The 20,528-nt window shown below is 39.9% G+C and overlaps 2 protein-coding genes across 2 annotated transcripts; one reads left to right on the forward strand and one right to left on the reverse strand.

Annotated features, from left to right (window-relative positions):
* The first annotated feature begins 3,091 nt into the window (after positions 1–3,091).
* Positions 3,092–14,420, forward strand: LOC130207812 (myosin heavy chain, fast skeletal muscle). The gene is made up of 41 exons (XM_056436527.1): positions 3,092–3,191; positions 3,262–3,311; positions 3,805–4,020; positions 4,282–4,431; positions 4,516–4,672; positions 4,934–4,961; positions 5,136–5,250; positions 5,373–5,465; positions 5,564–5,627; positions 5,742–5,840; positions 5,926–6,029; positions 6,142–6,280; positions 6,384–6,502; positions 6,604–6,753; positions 6,843–7,013; positions 7,102–7,408; positions 7,510–7,580; positions 7,664–7,751; positions 7,885–8,002; positions 8,079–8,202; positions 8,293–8,429; positions 8,532–8,787; positions 8,887–9,129; positions 9,218–9,394; positions 9,503–9,648; positions 9,749–9,839; positions 9,919–10,308; positions 10,388–10,514; positions 10,846–10,964; positions 11,062–11,258; positions 11,346–11,529; positions 11,617–11,782; positions 11,920–12,044; positions 12,212–12,520; positions 12,614–12,817; positions 12,897–13,022; positions 13,198–13,368; positions 13,454–13,558; positions 13,649–13,744; positions 13,899–14,030; positions 14,293–14,420. The coding sequence occupies exons 3-41, from the start codon at positions 3,817–3,819 to the stop codon at positions 14,311–14,313; spliced, it is 5,823 nt and encodes a 1,940-aa protein (XP_056292502.1). The 5' UTR covers positions 3,092–3,191; positions 3,262–3,311; positions 3,805–3,816; the 3' UTR covers positions 14,314–14,420.
* Positions 14,421–16,334: 1,914 nt separating this feature from the next.
* Positions 16,335–17,244, reverse strand: LOC130209008 (uncharacterized). Its single transcript, XM_056438493.1, has 2 exons — positions 16,651–17,244; positions 16,335–16,555 (listed from the first exon to the last, which is right to left on the reverse strand). The coding sequence occupies exons 1-2, from the start codon at positions 17,221–17,223 to the stop codon at positions 16,412–16,414; spliced, it is 717 nt and encodes a 238-aa protein (XP_056294468.1). The 5' UTR covers positions 17,224–17,244; the 3' UTR covers positions 16,335–16,411.
* Positions 17,245–20,528: the final 3,284 nt, after the last annotated feature.

The raw sequence follows: 20,528 nt of genomic DNA on the forward strand, positions 1-20,528 counted from the left end.
CACACGCTGGTTATACTATCAGAAATGCAGACGTGTAATCTGATATACTCGAAAATATAAAATTAATACATTTGGTAAAAATCTATGAGCCAATTGAAATATTCTAAAACCTATATGTGTAAAATAGCAGAGATAGTGTTATTATATTCATGATATCATATTTCAGAGACTTCAGAGACAGTCCCAAGAAAGCTGAGTCCCTTTGTCCGAGCTAGACGACCCCATTTAGGACAAACCTGTCTATCATCTGTCTGGGCTCTGGAATTTCACACCCTCATAAACCAACAGAAAAGACATCTGAGCCGGCAGACCACTGCATATTTGTCATTCTGTAGTTCACAAGCTTGGGATTTTAGGGCCAATTATGGGTCCAAAATAGTGAAAATGAAGCCTCAGACTGTGTTAGAGCACTGTCAGTAAGGAGGATTGATGGAAACCTGACACTCTTTCTCCTCCAGACAATACCCTAGAAGTCAAGTATACGAATATCAGTCGCCGTAGGAATGTAAACATAGCAACAAGTTTCCCCCTCTTACTTAAGATAGTATATCCAGCTCATTTACAACTGTCCATTACTACCTCTTTAAATTTTGCACTTTGTCTGGAGGAGCCATGAAAAGTAGGTTTGTTTAGATTTATTGACAATTACTATGTTGACACCATAACACACTTGTGAGAGTAATGAATGGGATGGTAATGTTTTAATGAGCGCTATCCTTCCTATGACCCAAATTCAAACAAAAAGCTCATGCTCCACACCAGCTTCCTCCACACAAGTTTATTTGTGTTGCACATTTTCATACAAATTATAATGACTCGACTGCAGACTTGCTGGAAAGTAATAAGTACAAAAATAGAACGTGGACCCCTGTAATCATCGCCTGCCTGTTACTTTATGCACTATAATCAGGCCAATATATTGTATAGCTGCGGAGCCTAAAATATTCCTCAGTAATTGCAAAAATTCTTTAGGATAATATGCCATTCATCTAGAAGCATAACCGCTTTTGTTATACTAGTTTAAATAATATCTAGTGACATGAGTTATGTTCACCCCAAGAAAAATGTGTCAGAAAAGATACATAGCACCATTGTCTCCTGCACAAGTCTGTTATATCATCAATTATGTGATTCAGCTGTGGAAAAATATATTGAGGTAACACTATTTCGCATTCATTGGAAGTATAAAAACAAATAATGAATACTGTATGACATACAACAATGTAATTGAAAGCAGATAATTATTCATGTTTATTAGTGTCCAATTATTGTGTTTTACTATATTTATTGTAATTTGTTATCTCTCTCTATACACCAGCTTCCTCTTATATACTTTAGCTGTTGACAAATACATTCAACACTGTAAAACTACATTGTACGTATGTTATCAACCATGTAATTAATGTGCATGTACTGCTTATAAATGCAAACTACTCAAAATCAAGTGTTGCCAACATTTGTAACAATCCAACGCATACTATATTTTAACTTGATTACTTGTCAAACATGTCTCACTCGGAGAGTGTGATGCAGTCATTTATAGAGTGTGATGCAGTCATTTATAATCTTGTTAACTCAAACATCGGCCCCGCGACAAAATATTTCCACCATTGGTTGTCATAACGAGATAATTCAACACTTTGGCAGGCTCAAAATAGTAGAGGAGTTTTGAAGTTTTCATGTAAAAATGGCAACAGAGATACATTTTGTGTGTGAAAATATAGTAAAATAGTGAAATTAGTGAAGTACTTTTGCAGTTTTGATAAGATGTAGTGACACTGACACAACAGTGCCAAATGGATTTGTTTGTTGTTTTCACAGGAAACATATGTCATGTTTTACCAGATATCTCCTAGATGCTTAAATTAAGCACCAGAGGAAATGAAAGTGCTATAAATATAAGTATTGTTCCTCTTCCCATTGTCCTTCATCCCTCTGAACAAATCAAATTAAGTTTGGGATTTCATCAAACGAAGACGTCAGCAAGTGTTTCTGCTATCACGAGGTCTCAATTTCACAGGTTCTTAGATTAGCAACTGTTAGGCCAAATTCTGCCCATTTGTCACAGGAAAGACTTGCAATGCTTCTGCAACGACATACCAGTGACATATGAGAGCTTCTCCACGGCTAAAGTCGGATCCTCGGCAGTGCCAAGGTGCATTTAGGAGATTATTGTAAAGACCAAAACAATGTCTGAACTTCAGTAACACATACGGCTGCCAGAACAATATTTACACAGTGTTCAAAGAAATGCGACATTGTATGTGTCTTGATCTATTTATACACCTTTAAATTCAGTATGTTGTTTAACTGTGACTATTGTGTGGCACCATGCTCCTTATATTAAATAGTTTACAATGAGACATCTCAACATATGCTGTCGCCCCGAAGGACATTGTGTTGTTTTTAAAAATTATTATAAGACAAAAGACAATACATAGACATAACACCTAGAGAACGACAAAACAGTGGATAAAACATCCTAAAGTCAGAGTATTGAAAAATGATGTGTCTGTGCATGTGTGTGTGAGTGTGTGTGTACGCTTTTTTATTTATTTAAAGAAACAAAATACATAGATGAGGGCAGATTTATATGTATGAGCGTATGCATGTACGTGGTTTGTAATTGAAACAAATTATTCTGATTAATATTTATGGGAATGAAAGAGCATCACATCAAGATCCGGTTCATTTATGTTCTAGTTGATAACGTTGAATTCCTCTGGTAATGACACCAATAATAAACCGTTTATAGTATATGCACTGATTAACCATAATAATTTAGTCTTAGAATAGTCTTAGTCCATATTTCTCATTTGAATTATTATCTCTTGCCTCTTTAAACCGGGGACTCTGAAAGTGAAAGTGACAGGCGGTTAAGCTGTGATAAACTGTACGGGGTTTTTCAGTGACAAAAGATGGCAGAGGTCATATTCGATGCAGAAAATACTCAAGCACGAGAGCATAACAATACATGACCAAATAGAGCAGGTCCTTATTGCCGAGTGAACACTGATCTCTCTATATAAGAAGGGAGGCTGGCACACCCAAGGACTGACAGACGCCCAAGGTGAGTGTGTGCAGTCTTTTATTAGCAGGAAGAAAAGCAGCAGCTTAATGAACAATGCAGGCCATGAACACGACACAGTGAATATAGAACTGTCTTGATTGTTCCAGGACTTCAGTGGACAGTAAGTTCATTTTTAATATGAAAATATTTAATTGCTGTCATTAATTAAAATGATGTGTGTCTTTTTTCAGAACCTCCATTAGTCCATCAATACCTGTTCATCTGAAGAGGAGGGAAGAAGGTGATTTATTCATTTTACTGTTTGAAGGAACAATGTTATCAGTATATGTGATGAGTCAGACTTTGTTGAACGCTAATTCAATCTTAACCTTGTGTGGATTTGATAGCAAATTAATTAACAGTTTACCTTTTAGCATGTGATGTCTGCATCATTAGATAGAAGAAGAAAATTGCCACTGTGACCTTGCACCAACGTGTCTGGTGCATGTATCATGCCCACAACAAAGATAATAGATGATACAATGAATGGAAAATGTAACATCAATGTTACCCTGTTGTTACAAACTGTAAACCACTTTTGGGCTTAACTGTTTTATTGAGCATGAAACATAAATAAGTAAAGTTATATAATTGTACATTTTTCTCTGTTCATCCTTGAGTATAACTTTCAAAAAGTTAACAGCTGTGTTCATGAGTGAAGTAGCCTACCATCATGAGAAGAAAAAGTGATGACTGAAATAAATGACTGCTGTCCTGTTTTTACATACTTGCAGTGAGGACTCACCATGAGTACGGACGCTGAAATGCAGTGTTTCGGCCCGGCGGCACTTTACCTCCGGAAATCTGAAAGGGAGAGAATAGAAGCTCAAAACACTCCCTTTGATGCTAAAACTGCATTCTTTGTGACCGAGCCCGTGGAGATGTACCTCAAGGGAAAACTCACGAAGAGAGATGGGGACAAAGCCACCGTGGAGACTATCGGTGGAAAGGTGAGAATGGAATTTAAAGTCTTTTCGTGTTTACCATTTTTGATGTAGAATGTGGGCTGCTGTAACATGTAACTATTTGATGATTTAAAACATTTAAATGAAAATGTAAAAAAGTTTATAACTATATAGAAATTCTACTGTCATAAATTGTTTTGCGGACAGACATGAAAACATTTGTAATGAGTTACTAAAATCTGATATTAGACAACAGATGACTGCTGGCTAGCAACTCATCCTATTGTTGTGCCTTTTCTGTTGTAGATACTGACTCTCACTGTCAAAGACACTGAGATCTTCCCCATGAACCCTCCAAAGTACGACAAGATTGAGGACATGGCCATGATGACCCACCTCAGTGAGCCGTCTGTGCTGTATAACCTCAAAGAGCGATATGCAGCATGGATGATCTACGTAAGCTTCCACCTAATCATCACGTCAGTAGATGAAACGATCACTAAAGAAAGACGTCAGTAAAAATCCTCTCTGTCTTCACAGACATACTCAGGGCTGTTCTGCGTGACCGTGAACCCCTACAAGATGCTCCCAGTGTACGACTCAGTGGTTGTAGAAGGATACAGAGGCAAAAAGAGGATTGAGGCTCCACCCCACATCTTCTCCATCTCTGATAACGCCTATCAGTTCATGCTCACTGGTGTGTGAGGAAACGTTGCATGTTTTAAATGGAAAATCATATGAGAAGAGAGCAACTATTACAGTAGATATCATATAATTTGCACTTTAAAAGAATATGTATTAAACAAGTATCATCTCATTGTATATTTTTTAAAAGCCTTGAAATCCAAGGTTATTGGAACTTCACATCATTGGTGTACATTTCTCGCAGATGTCAGATTACATCAAACACAAGTATGTAAATAATCTGAAAGTATTTTATTTATTTTTTGTTTAACAGACCGGGATAACCAGTCCATCCTTATCACGTAAGTTTGCCAATTTTATAAATTATTTGTCTAATAGAAAGTAATCCTGAAATTTATGTCACTCAATGTCAAGGAAAAGTTGGAGCAAACTATATCTTATTTGACATAAACGTACTGTAACATTGACAGAATGCTGTGTTGGCTGCTAATTGATGTTTTTGTTGTTGCTCTAAGTGGAGAATCTGGTGCAGGAAAGACTGTCAACACTAAAAGAGTCATCCAGTACTTTGCGACAATCGCAGTGGCTGGAGGAAAGAAGGCCGAGCAGCCGACTTCTGGAAAAATAAAGGTAAATGAACAAATGTTTTTTGGAAAAGGTGTCAAAAAAGCTGACTTACATAGACATAAATGTGATCTTGAAGTATGAGGTATGAAGCATGAATACTTCCAGTAATTGTGTTCTGAATAAAGGGGTCGCTGGAGGATCAAATCATTGCAGCGAACCCCCTGCTGGAAGCTTATGGTAATGCCAAAACTGTGAGGAATGACAACTCATCCCGCTTTGTAAGTTATTTGGGGGATTTCTCATTTACTTGAAATTATGTTATTTTGTGGCAAACATTTATCGTGAAATTAATTTAAATGTTAATCTATTTTTATAGGGTAAATTCATCAGAATTCACTTTAAGACAACTGGAAAGTTGTCTTCAGCTGATATTGAAACATGTAAGATGTTTTGTGGAACTCTTCACAAAGAATCTGTTTTATTACACGACCAACTCCTTCAATTGTGCTCATTGGAGATTTCCCTTATTTTGTTCACAACATAAATCAATACAGATCTGCTGGAGAAGTCTCGAGTGACGTTCCAGCTGTCTGCCGAGAGGAGCTACCACATCTTCTACCAGCTCATGACAGGCCACAAACCTGAGCTGATAGGTGAGATATTTTTCAAAGACCATTGATTACCTGCTGTACAGTCTACATGTGCTGACAAGAATTAACCACTAGGGCATTTTTTCAGAGGCTCTCCTCATCACCACCAATCCATTCGACTATCCCATGATCAGTCAAGGTGAAATCACTGTCAAGAGTATTGACGATGTGGAGGAGTTCATTGCTACTGATGTAAGACAATTATCAAGTCTAAACCTTCAAGAAATGTATGAATTTAGAAATGTTTTGTTTATAGAGCAACGATATAGAGCAGAACTTATTACTTTTCTTTGAATACTCACAGACTGCCATCGACATCCTGGGCTTCAGTGCTGATGAGAAGGCCGGCATTTACAAGCTGACTGGAGCTGTGATGCATCATGGATCAATGAAGTTCAAGCAGAAGCAGCGTGAAGAGCAGGCTGAGCCCGATGGCAATGAGGGTATGCTGCAACTTTGAAAAGATTTAGTGGAAAATTATACATTTAAATATTGTTTCACCTCTATAAAATGACCTCTTACCACTCAGTTTTTGCTTCTTTGCAGCCGCTGACAAAATCGGCTACCTCATGGGCTTGAACTCGGCTGATGTACTGAAGGCACTGTGCTACCCAAGGGTGAAAGTCGGAAATGAGTTTGTGACTAAGAGCCAGACTGTGCCTCAGGTAAAACAAACACATGCAGTCCTGTGAATCTTAAAGCTATAGTTTGTTTGAACCCTGAAAACTTTGATTAATTATATTTTTTTATTATTGTTGTCATTCAGGTCAACAACTCTGTGATGGCTCTCTGCAAGTCTGTCTATGAGAAAATGTTCTTGTGGATGGTCGTCAGAATTAATGAGATGCTGGATACCAAGCAACCAAGACAGTTCTTCATCGGTGTCCTGGATATTGCTGGGTTTGAAATTTTTGATGTAAGTACTTTCGGCTGACTGATAGTTCATCATTATGCATCTTCATTTAAAGCTGTTACTTAAGGTCTTTGGTATTTTATTGTTTGCAGTACAACAGCTTGGAGCAACTGTGCATCAACTTCACCAATGAAAAACTGCAACAGTTCTTCAACCACCACATGTTTGTCCTGGAGCAAGAAGAGTACAAGAAAGAGGGAATTGAATGGGAGTTCATTGATTTTGGTATGGACCTGGCTGCCTGCATTGAGCTGATTGAGAAGGTGAGACACACGCTGATTATTCACAAACATGGAAAACTGTCCGATGACTTGAAATCTTTTGTTTTAAATAATGATTTCATTATTACAGCCAATGGGCATCTTCTCCATCCTTGAAGAGGAGTGTATGTTCCCCAAGGCATCAGACGTCACTTTCAAGAACAAACTGTATGACCAGCATCTTGGTAAAACCAAAGCTTTTGAGAAGCCCAAACCTGCCAAAGGCAAAGCTGAGGCCCATTTCTCCCTGGTGCACTATGCCGGCACTGTTGACTACAACATCACTGGCTGGCTGGATAAGAACAAGGACCCCCTGAACGACTCAGTGGTTCAGCTCTACCAGAAGTCTTCAGTCAAACTGTTGGCTCACCTCTATATAACACATGCCGGAACAGAAGGTACATGCTTTTACCTGTCTTTACCTTATGCAATTTAAAATAATGAACATTTATTCATTATAAATGTAAAAATCTTAATGTAATTGTCATTCCACTGACAGCTGAGAGTAGCTCAAAGAAAGCTGGAAAGAAGAAGGGTGGTTCTTTCCAGACTGTGTCTGCATTGTTCAGGGTAAGATATAAAAGAAGGACATACGTACTTTATTGCACTAATTTAGAGCCTTTTGCAAATGAAATATCCTTGACATTTTTCAGGAGAATTTGGGCAAGCTGATGTCAAATTTGAGATGCACACATCCTCATTTTGTGCGCTGCCTGATTCCCAATGAATCAAAGACACCAGGTATCTGCTCTTTGTGTCAATGTTGATTTAATTAATACATAAAAAACAAAAGGCAAGTCAAATAAAATGTCTCATGGGATTTGACCATTTCTTGTACTGTTACTAATTAATTACATCTAATAAATGATCATAGGTCTCATGCAGAACTTCCTGGTCATCCACCAGCTGAGGTGTAACGGTGTGCTGGAAGGTATCAGGATCTGCAGGAAAGGTTTCCCCAGCAGAGTCCTCTATGGTGACTTTAAGCAGAGGTACCAGAAATTTGACATTGACAGTCATTGAACAATTATCATTATCTGTCTAACTGTAAAATATAATTACTTTCAGATACAAAGTATTGAATGCTAGTGTCATCCCAGAGGGACAATTCATTGACAACAAGAAAGCCTCAGAGAAGCTTCTAGGATCTATCAATGTGGACCAGACTCAGTACAAGTTTGGGCACACCAAGGTAAAGAATCTGACTTTTTACAAAGAGGGATAAGATTACCTATCATAAATAATGAATGACGTAAAGATAATTATAATCATTGACTCTCAGGTGTTCTTCAAAGCCGGTCTGCTTGGAACTCTGGAGGAGATGAGAGATAAGAAACTGGCTCAGCTGGTCACAATGACTCAAGCTCTCAGCAGAGGTCACCTCATGAGGAAAGAGTATCTCAAGATGATAGAAAGGAGGTAATGTGTCTGTTATTGATGTTGTCTCAAAGTGTAAACGTGTGTTCTAAAAGTCTCAACTTTTACACATTTTCAAATACATTTTTTCTTTCTTGTTCTCAGGGAGGCTATTTACTCCATCCAGTACAACATACGCTCATTCATGAATGTCAAAACATGGCCATGGATGAAGCTGTACTTCAAGATCAAGCCTCTGCTGAAGAGTGCAGAGAGTGAGAAAGAAATGGCCGAAATGAAAGAGAACTTTGAAAAGATGAAAGAGGATCTAGCAAAGGCTCTGGCTAAGAAGAAAGAACTGGAGGAGAAGATGGTTTCTGTGCTGCAGGAGAAGAATGACTTGGCGATGCAAGTGCAATCTGTAAGTTAGATCATCACGCTGATGTGGATTTATACTAGATATCCTCCATCAAATGTCTGATCTGGTAACAACATGAACCTTTTTGCATTTCGCTTTAAGGAAGGTGAAAGCCTCAGTGATGCAGAGGAAAGGTGTGAGGGGCTCATTAAAGCAAAGATCCAGTTTGAGGCCAAACTCAAGGAGACGTCAGAGAGACTGGAGGATGAGGAGGAAATGAATGCTGAGCTGACTGCAAAGAAGAGGAAGCTGGAGGACGAGTGCTCTGAGTTGAAGAAAGACATTGATGACTTGGAGCTCACCCTGGCCAAAGTAGAAAAGGAGAAACATGCCACTGAGAACAAGGTAGGCACATCTTCCATAAGCCCCTAAAGTTGGCTCTTGTAAAATGCTTAAACTCTTGAATATTGTTTTGACAACATTGTGATTACAGGTTAAAAACCTGGTTGAGGAAATGACGTCTCAAGATGAGACCATTGCAAAGTTGAGCAAAGAGAAGAAAGCCCTCCAAGAGGCCCATCAGCAGACCCTCGATGACCTGCAGGCCGAGGAAGACAAAGTCAACAGTCTGACGAAGGCCAAAACCAAGCTGGAGCAGCAAGTGGACGATGTGAGTGATAACTGAATTTAAAAACAAAAGTTTAACTTATTAAATAGCGGAAATCTCTAATATGAACAATCGTAACTTAAATTATATAAACATCTATTTTGTGGACAGCTTGAAGGTTCTCTGGAGCAAGAAAAGAAACTGCGTATGGATCTCGAGCGATCAAAAAGGAAGCTTGAAGGAGATCTTAAACTGGCCCAGGAGTCCATAATGGATCTAGAGAATGACAAGCAGCAGTCTGACGAGAAAATAAAGAAGTAAGAATAAACAATCCTTCTACCTACTTTCAATAAATGATTTAATTGGAGGCACGACTTACACGTTCCTTAATGCAACGATGTACTCTGTCCTCTGCAGGAAGGACTTTGAGATGAGCCAGATCCTAGGGAAGATTGAGGATGAGCAGACTCTTGGAATCCAGCTACAGAAAAAGATAAAGGAACTGCAGGTAAAACCTTTAGTACTCTTCGAAGGAAACAGGAACATTCAAATAGTGAAGGTGTTCACTTCAACCCTTTGTGTTTCAGGCTCGTATTGAGGAGCTGGAGGAGGAGATTGAGGCTGAGCGGTCTGCTCGGGCCAAGGTGGAGAAGCAGAGGTCTGATCTTTCCAGGGAGCTTGAGGAGATCAGCGAGCGGCTGGAAGAAGCTGGTGGAGCAACGTCTGTTCAGATCGAGATGAACAAGAAGCGTGAGGCCGAGTTTCAGAAGCTGCGTCGTGATCTGGAAGAGTCCACGCTGCAGCACGAGGCCACCGCTGCAGCTCTCCGCAAGAAGCAGGCTGACAGTGTGGCAGAGCTGGGAGAGCAGATCGATAACCTCCAGAGAGTCAAGCAGAAGCTGGAGAAAGAGAAAAGTGAATACAAGATGGAGGTGGATGACCTCAGCAGCAATATGGAGTCTATTGCCAAGGCAAAGGTGAGAGAGCTACCTTTTCTGACAGAGAGCATACGATAATGGTAATAGTTTCATGAATATATATGTTTTATTTTACCAGGGAAACCTTGAAAAAATGTGCAGGACATTAGAAGATCAGCTGAGTGAGCTCAAATCCAAGAATGATGAAAATGTTCGTCATCTGAACGACCTGAGTGCACAGAAAGCAAGACTTCAAACCGAAAATGGTATAATTATGATATTTTGGGGTGTTAGAAAACTAGGCTCCTGTTGTACACATTTAATTGTAAAGCGTTATCTTAACGATATCTAAAACCTTACCTCCTTTGACTTCTCCCCTACTTTTAAAAACCCTATTACACATTTACTCCCTGTTACCTAAATGTATTATTTGTTGCACATATCAGCAAGGGTCACAACCTTTGAACTTCAAAATGTATTTCTTCAATATGATATCTCAAGAGGAAAACCTTACTTGCTCTATAGATTATACATTATTACGTGAGCTGTTGCAATTCTGTTCTGATGTCCATTAAGTTCATTAATATCTTTGATTAGGTGAATGTAGCCGTCAGCTGGAGGAGAAAGAATCTCTTGTTTCTCAGCTGACGAGAGCCAAGCAGGCTTACACTCAGCAGATTGAGGAGCTGAAGAGGCACGTAGAGGAGGAAGTTAAGGTAACGTCTATGGAATCAGCAGAATTACTACAGAGAAAAAGGCCACCAGACGATTATCTGGTATCAAATATTATTGAGGTACTCCTTTGTTTCTCAGGCCAAGAACGCCCTGGCTCACGCTGTCCAGTCAGCTCGACATGACTGCGACCTGCTCAGGGAGCAGTACGAGGAGGAGCAGGAGGCCAAATCTGAGCTGCAGCGGGCAATGTCAAAGGCCAACAGTGAGGTGGCTCAGTGGAGAGCCAAATACGAGACCGATGCCATTCAGCGCACTGAGGAGCTGGAGGAGGCTAAGTAAGGACCAGTCCTGAAAGAACCCTGTTTCCACATGCACTGATTGGGTGAATCATCACAGAACCTGTTCACTGTCTGGTTTAACAGGAAAAAGCTCGCCCAGCGTCTTCAGGATGCAGAAGAATCCATTGAGGCTGTGAATGCAAAATGTGCCTCTCTGGAAAAGACAAAACAGAGACTGCAGGGCGAAGTGGAAGACATGATGATTGACGTGGAGAGAGCTAATGCTCTGGCTGCTAACCTCGACAAGAAGCAAAGGAACTTTGACAAGGTTAGATTTCCATTCATGCCTTTTTTGTTTCAATGGAGACCCTAGACTTTCCAATGACTGAAACACATGGGTCTGTATATGTTTCAGGTTCTTGCAGAGTGGAAGCAGAAGTATGAGGAAAGCCAAGCAGAGCTTGAAGGAGCTTTAAAAGAATCTCGTTCTCTCAGCACTGAGATGTTCAAGCTGAAAAACTCATATGAAGAAGCTTTGGACCACCTGGAGACCTTGAAGAGAGAGAACAAGAACCTGCAACGTAAGACAATTATGCTGTTCCTCCCAACAGAAATGCACTCTAAACAGCAAATATATGTATCTGAAGTATCTGTGTTACTTTATTCTTTATACTGCTTCACATTCTAAAATGTATACCTTATAAATCTGCTCCAACAGAGGAGATTGCAGACTTGAGTGAACAACTTGGTGACAACGGTAAAACGATTCATGAGCTTGAGAAGGGAAAGAAGGCAGTGGAAAGTGAGAAGATAGAAATCCAGACCGCTCTGGAGGAGGCAGAGGTAAATATTAGCAGAGCTTTAACAGAGGCTCTCAGACTTAATTTAAAAAGCTGTTGACTTGACACAGTGCTATGCTTTCCTCTTTGTGACTCGGCCTCCATTTCTGTATTTTGAATGAAGGACCTGTTATGCGCTCGAGTTGATCAAATATGTACACTTATTCACAGGCTACCCTGGAGCACGAAGAATCCAAGATAATGCGCATTCAGCTGGAACTCACCCAAGTCAAGAGTGAAATTGACAGAAAACTTGCAGAGAAAGACGAGGAGATCGACCAGATCAAGAGGAACAGCCAGAGAGTGATGGACTCCATGCAGAGCACTTTGGATGCCGAGATCAGGAGCAGGAATGATGCCCTGAGAATCAAGAAGAAGATGGAGGGAGACCTCAACGAGATGGAGGTTCAGCTGAGCCACGCCAACCGCCAGGCAGCTGAAGCCCAGAAACAGCTGAGAAACGTACAGGGACAGTTAAAGGTACATCTACACAAGGATGTGTGGCTTAGCATCTTGCTTTGAAAACAAGCTTAAAGTGTTTGCTGACATTTCTCTCAATGTTTTACAATTTAGGATGCGATACTGCACCTTGATGACGCCGTAAGAGGCCAGGAAGACATGAGGGAGCAGGTCACCATGGTGGAGCGCAGGAACGTCCTGATGCTGGCTGAGATCGAGGAGCTGAGAGCTGCACTGGAGCAGACGGACAGAAGCCGCAAAGTGGCTGAACAGGAGCTGGTGGATGCCAGCGAGCGTGTGGGACTGCTGCACTCTCAGGTATGCTCTAAGGTTGACAAACAATAATGTTCTTCAATGGTTCAATGCATGAAAATGAATTGTCTTTCTTTAATCATAGAATACCAGCCTCATTAACACCAAGAAGAAGTTAGAGGCTGACCTCATCCAGATCCAGGGTGAAGTGGAGGATTCTGTCCAGGAGGCAAGAAATGCTGAAGAGAAGGCCAAGAAAGCCATCACTGATGTGAGTCATCCTTACCGATTTCTATGAAATTGAAGACAAAGTATAATGCGTAATGTCCATGCATGAAATAATACTTCATACTACTGAGGCTTTCTTCTTGCTGGTGCTCTAGTAGTTGAAACATTAGAATGTATTCGGTTTATATCTGATAATATAAAAATCAACAACTTTTCAGGCTGCCATGATGGCAGAAGAGCTGAAGAAGGAGCAGGACACCAGCTCTCATCTGGAGAGGATGAAGAAGAACCTGGAGGTGACAGTGAAAGACCTGCAGCACCGTCTGGATGAAGCTGAAAATCTGGCCATGAAGGGCGGCAAGAAGCAGCTCCAGAAACTAGAAGCTAGGGTAAAGACGACTGCGATCTGATCTCAACTGTTTCTTTTATATAAAAATCTTGCCCCCCAATTAACAGCATACATTGATCATATAGGTACGTGAGCTTGAAGCTGAAGTTGAAGCTGAGCAGAGACGAGGAGCGGAGGCTATCAAAGGTGTTCGTAAATATGAGAGAAGAGTGAAGGAGCTCACCTATCAGGTAGGCAGTTTATTTCTTCCTTCACTAACAATTGGTAGAGTTGTTAGACAAAGTTGCAAATAAATACATTTCAATCATGAATTTGTGCAGACAGAGGAGGACAAGAAGAATGTTGTCAGACTTCAGGATCTGGTGGACAAGCTGCAGCTGAAAGTGAAGGCCTACAAGAGGCAGTCGGAGGAGGCTGTGAGTCAGACACGTGTTATAACATTTTCACTGTATCGTCTCAAACAAAGCTGAATGCATCACAGTCAGACTGGAAACAGAACAAAATACAAACACACCTTTTTATGTCTGTAATGATGATGGATGTTGACTCCAGAGTTGAATTTCCTCACAGGAGGAGCAGGCCAACACTCACCTGTCCAAGTACAGGAAGGTGCAGCATGAGATGGACGAAGCTCAGGAGAGAGCGGACATCGCCGAGTCTCAGGTCAACAAGCTGAGAGCAAAGAGTCGGGAAATTGGAAAAGTAAGTGATACATACATCTCAGGCATTGAGCTGTTGTAACAGTTAGAATGGTTATTGATAATCTTACAGAAAAGCAACATGATTGGTTTCATTAGCTAATGTTCAATATTTCACATGCATCATATATGTTGCAGTGTTTGATTCATGTTTTTAATTTTGATTTGAAATGGAGCAAGTTAAAGCTACACTCGTGTTACATATTTTCCTCCCATAGACAAAATGCCATTAATGATTTATTCTCTCCTTTTTCTATCCATTTCAGGGAAAGGAGTGTGAAGAATGAACTCTAACCTCTTTAAGAGACAAATGAAAATCATACAATATGCTGTTTCATTAGACTGCTCTCACTAAATATTGTAGATCTATATTAAATATATTATATTGAAAGTCTGCTGTCTTTACACTTTTTTTGCACAACACAAAGATAAAGAGTACTTGGTTGATGGAAGAGAAAGAAAGTTCATATTGGGTTCCTTAATTCACTTGATGACTTGAGCAAATGTAGCAGTAGTAGTAGTAGTAGTAGTAGTTGACCATCGTAAAACAAACATCAGATAAACATATAGTGTCATTATAGTGTTGAGTGTGTTGTCGCTAAGCCTGGGATATGAATCTACAAATCAAAATCACTCACTTAAAAACACAATAGCCATGTTTTGACAAAGAGCACAGTATACTTGTCATAGTATTTGCTACATTTCAATTAAATGTAATTAATTCAGAGGTAATTTTTGTTGATGGGAACAATTACAGTACGTGTGACAGTCTGTCCAAAACTCAGTTCAGTCGTGAGACAGAACCAACAATAAGCATCTGAGTTACCGACACGCTGTGCAGCAAAGAATGCAAATACAGAAGTCTTATAGGGATTTCTTCAATGTCATCATATCTGCAGAGAATGAGACCATAATAGAATGGTTTTACATTTTGGGAAATAAACTTAGTAACTCCCATGCTGACAGTTAACACTAGATGAGACGCCACGACCAAAATAGTGTGCTGCAGAAAAACAGGAGTTACGTTTTTTGTTGTTAGATTCCTGAAGATCTGTGGTTAACACAGGCCAAAGACATTTTAACGTTTTCTTCTCCCCAAAAATATATCAGTAAATACCTGTCTAGTGAATTTTGAACCTTTTAAGGGTGTTAAATGCTGCTAACAAGTGGCTAAATGAGACCGTAAAACATCAACAAGCCATCCACTCTGCCCCAACAGCCTCGATGTGTATATCTGTGCTCATGCAACTGGGCTGTATTTCATTTATAGCTTAAAGTTAAAGTTAGTTTTATACTTCTTCCGATTGCATTTAAAAAAAAATCATGTTGGCTTTCTTGTTGAGAGTACCAGTGCGTTGCCGACTTCAAGGGTTGGCCTACAGAAATACATCATGCCTGCAGCACTCTATTGTTTGTTAAATATAAAGCTTCCAGTGTTGGGCAAGTTACTGAAAATTAGTAATTAGTTATAGTTACTAGTTACTTCTTTTAAAAGTAATTGAATTACTTTACTAGTTACTGTATATCAAAAGTAATTAGTTACTCGGGAAAGTAACTTTTAAGTTACTTTTATGTCTGCTTTTTTAATGTCATGAACAGTACTGAACAGTCAAACACAATAAACATATGTTGTAGACCTATTTATTGCAATCAACAGGGCAACAGGCCTTCAAATCAAGCAGGAGTACAAAAGTCCCTTTTTTAGTTAACTTAATACAAAATAACTGTCTCAGTGATTTAACAGTGTTTTTTTTACCACATTAGGCCCAATGAAATAAAAGTGATTGGCCTACAGTATTAACACTAATTAAAAGAGAAAACAAAGGTGCCTTGAGGTGCTGCATATAATTGAGGGGGGGGGGGTGCTAGTGAGGCGTGTACGTGCTGATCTGGAGTCAGTTTGGTAGGATTTGGGTATAAATAAATTATTTCATTTAAAATATGGATTTTTATTTAACCCTTGTATGGTATTCATTTTTTTGTTACTCAGAAGGTGTTGTGGGTCTGTTGGACCCGCTGTATTTTTGGGCTTTTAATTCAACACAATCAAACAATTTGATGTTAAAATACTTAACAGATGTTTTCTTCATCCCAATTACGAGCAATATAAACAGCAATTATGGTTAATATTTTCCCTTTAATTTTGTTATAACACATTTACGAATTAAAGTGCTACTGTTTTTTAAATTTTTTATCAAGATATGAGTGGACAATATTCAACAAATTTACAAATGAAGCAAGGTTGTTCATAACTATTGATTTTTATTTCTTTGAATTTGTATTGAATTTCATTAGTAATCAGGTAATTTTACATCGCACAACACACAGTTTACATAACACATTGAACACATTACATTGTTGAACACATTGCCTTTTCATACCAGCCTATTCAACACATGAGTGGCAGAGTTTTACTGTGTGTGTGTTGCATATGTACTTCTTGCACTTGATGCATGTATATTGCGTCTTTCTGTCCGTCTTGGGTCCACACACTTCACACCGTTTCTTTTTGTTGCTGCCGGCCGCAACCTAGAATGATGAAAAGATCATGAATTTTACTAAAACCTCTGTCTCGTAAGCTATGAGTGTCAAACATATACTGCAACAGCATCACACACACTTACCTCAGGCTCTGCAGATGGTGGTTCTGTAGGTTGGGTGGATGGGGCACCAGCATTGTTCTCCTGAATCCTCCTCACGGTGGCTGCAGAGGCTGAGGTTCTCGGAACATGCTGTCTTCTTAGGATTTGTGGTTTCACCAGTGCCTTTCCAAGTTCCCCAAGAAAGAGGCGCCTCCTCTGGAGCTTCCCTCTGTTCCACTCTGGGTTCAATGCCATCCAGATGACAAAGGCGTTGTACGCCGAGATGTCCAGCATGTCAAAGAAAATCACCAGTGGCCAGCGTAGGGTCCTCCTCTTGCAACTATAGGCAGACACCAGCTTGTCCAAGTTGTCTATTCCTCCTTTTGAGGCATTGTAGTCCATAAGTATCTCTGGTTTCTGATGCTCCAGGCCACAGATTCTCCCATCCCTGTGTAGTGTACTTATTAGTACCACATTTTTGGTTTTCTTTGGCACATATGATACCAGGGATGTGTCAGCCGTGTAGACACACTTGGACGAGTTGACATGCCTGTTCTTTGTAGGCAGCAATTGAGGTGGGAGCTCAGACCTGTTTTTTCTCATCGTTCCAACCATGGTCACACAGCAGGCCCACTCACATACACACACAAACACACACATACTTAGCTTACAGCAGGCCCACAAACACACACACACACACACACACACACACACTTACAGCAGGCCCTCTCACATACACACACGCGCGAACACACACACACGCGGGCACACACACACACACACACACACACACACACTTACAGCAGGCCCAGACATGAGGAGGACAGACTGAAGGTACACAGGACCAACAATTTCCACACTTTTATTAGTCCGGGTCCAGTGGACCCGAACACCCTGTATGTAATACAAATGTGTAGGGGGGGGTTACGGTGTGCTGTCGATGAAAATTTTGTCTGATATATGTTCTTCGCGGAAAATTAGCCAAGGCCAATAAGTCTGAGTTTGAAAAAATAATGAATCATATTATTTTTGTTTTGATGAAAAATGAAAACGGGTCCCACAGACCCGAATACCATACAAGGGTTAAAGATATTCATGTAATTTGCATGCAAAATAGGTCTACCCGAACCAGCGGACACAAAATTCAACCAGCGGCAAAAACCGCGGACCTGGCAACACTGGAAGTGGCTGTCAATCACAGTGTGGCACCGTGCGTGCTGGTCGAGGGGGCGTGCCTGTGATTGGCGGAGTAGAGGGGAGGCATGCCTGTGATTGGCGGAGTAGAGGGGAGGCGGGGTTAACCTGTCGGAAAACGGAAGTTACGGGTGGTTGACGGGAACCGTTGATGTTCGAGCTGCTGAGCTGAGAGGAGCAGCTGTCTGTGTTGGTGAATGCCCAATAAAGGGAGGAATAATAACGTCGTTCCGTCTCCATGTCATCAGTCCATAACGTCCGAGACGTTACATCATTGCGCCACCAAGGTCCTGCGATGTCAGATCAGAAGCAGCTAAAGTAGCCTAGCTTGTCTTCTTGTCTGCAAGTGTTCATTTTTCACAAAAGAGAGTAACGCGAGTAACGAACTCATTTAAATTTCAGTAACTGTAACTGCGTTAGTTGATTTAAAAAAATACTTCGTTACACGCTCGTTACCGCAAGTTACAAAGTAACGCGTTACTCCCAACACTGAAAGCTTCAGATATAAGCTTGATAGCTTAGCTTAGCACAAAGACTGGCAACAGATAGCCCGGCTCTGTCTGACAGTAATTACATCCACCTTCCAGCATCTCTCAAGCTCACTGATCAACACATGATCTCACATTTGTTAACTGGTATATAAAACAAAGTGTAAAAATGACACATTGCGTGTTTACTATAAGTTAAATCTGTATGTATTGGCTGGGCTCAGTAACTCCATGGAGTCCTGTTGTTGCCATGCAGTGAAAGAAATGCCAACTATTTCTTTAAAGTGTGCTCTTAAACAAAACAAATTCCCTTTTCACAAATCAAACTGATACATAAAGACGGCGTCAAACTGGAACAAATATTGTGGCTTTTATACAACACCTGTGTAGTACCTCTCACCTCGACCACTGGGCAGTAGTGAAAACACACACTTTAACAACACCATCTGAGTCAATAATTTAAAGACTCATTCACGGCAATAAATATGAAATATGTTTTACTTGTTGCACAACCACTACACACAAATCCTTTCGGAGTAAAACCATCTATGGGGTCAGATCAGTCTCAATAATTGCAAATGCACACAGATTGATTCACAAATACATTCCAATGCACATGTAAAGAAATTCTGATTTATATAAATGTAAAAGTAAAATCACAAATATATTCATGCAGGTGGATTTGTCTATTTATTTGTGGATCACACTGCATTTGTTTTAGGGTCGCTACACACTTGCGCACAGATTTATCAGACTCCCCTTGTGTGGCTCAATCTGTAAAAGCGTTTTTTCAACATGGACCGATCTGTAGCCAATTAGATTTTGTCCCGCCTTGGAGGGGCGGAACAAATGAACTTTTTCGCCAATCACCATAGAAGAACTAACAACTACTTCTGCTTTATAATTGTTGATCCCACACACGTCTGAACATCTAACGCCCTCGTGTTTGGGTTCATAACATAACATAACATCCCCGTAAGCTCACACAGCTCGGTGACTTTCACCAACTCGGTATGAAAGACTGCCGCTTCCAACGCGGCTAGAGTAGCAGAAATCAAGTCATGGAGATAAGCCCCGCCCCTCTAAGGCGGGACGACATCTGATTGGCTAGTGTGTAGTGATCCACAAACAAATGCAGTGTGATCCACAAATAACTACATATAGACGAATCCACATGGAAATGCATAAATATATTTGTGATTTTTCTTTTACATTTATAAAAATCGTAATTTATTTCCGTGTGCTTGGAATGTATTTGCGAATCGTTCTGCGTGCATTTGTAAATTGAATATATTTGTGAATTGTTCTGTGCGCATTGTGAATCTTCGTGTTGTCATTTGTGAGTCTCTCTATGTGCATTTGCAATTATTGAGACTGATCTGACCCCATAACCATCCAGTACTGTGTGCTTCCTCTTTGAGGAGCCAATTCATTGACATTGTGATAGACGACAGCTGAAGTTTCCCACCACTAATCTTATCCTGCAGCTGTTTGCTGCTTAAACTGTGGCAACAAAGGTCTCTACTACACACACTCCGGACAAATATTTGTATAGTTCAATATTGTATTTTATTGCATAAATATCAACACACAATTTTTACAGTGGTATTTTTCTCTGAATAACTAACAACTTTAAAATATGTTTAAACTGCCTCCCAAATAACTGTATCCATGTTGGAGAAATATCAACATTTCACAAAAAAAGGAACCTGCTTTAAGTCGGATTCCTGTTACACTTCTTAGCCCATTTCATTTGCAGGTTTCTCAAATATCTTCTCATGAATACTTCCTAAAAGAATATAAAATATATTAATTGCCTCAAGTGTTGAAGCAGATATTAACAATGTAGTGGAACTCACTACCTTCTGAATATTGTTTTACAATCTTGAAAAGAACAACGCTTTCTTAGACATTATGCAGAAACATTTAAACAAATTCATAAGCTATTCAACTATTGAATCAAAAAACTAATTTACACAACAAACTGACGTTACAACACATTCTAGTTTTCTTTGATAAATTATAATTAAAAACTGTTTTACCCAACAGAAAGTCATGTTCTGCAGTCGACCTCGTCTCTCCTGAAAGCTTCATCTGTTTAGTGTCTCTGATGTTCAGCTTATGGGAGACGAGCCTCTGAGCTGGTTATACTTCATATGATGCATTCAAATGACAATGAGCCAAACTGCTTTGCCAAACACTGATGGTGTGATATCATGGCTAAATCAGAGTGTATTT

Source organism: Pseudoliparis swirei, chromosome 18, assembly GCF_029220125.1.
Source record: "Pseudoliparis swirei isolate HS2019 ecotype Mariana Trench chromosome 18, NWPU_hadal_v1, whole genome shotgun sequence".
Taxonomy (NCBI): domain Eukaryota; kingdom Metazoa; phylum Chordata; class Actinopteri; order Perciformes; family Liparidae; genus Pseudoliparis; species Pseudoliparis swirei.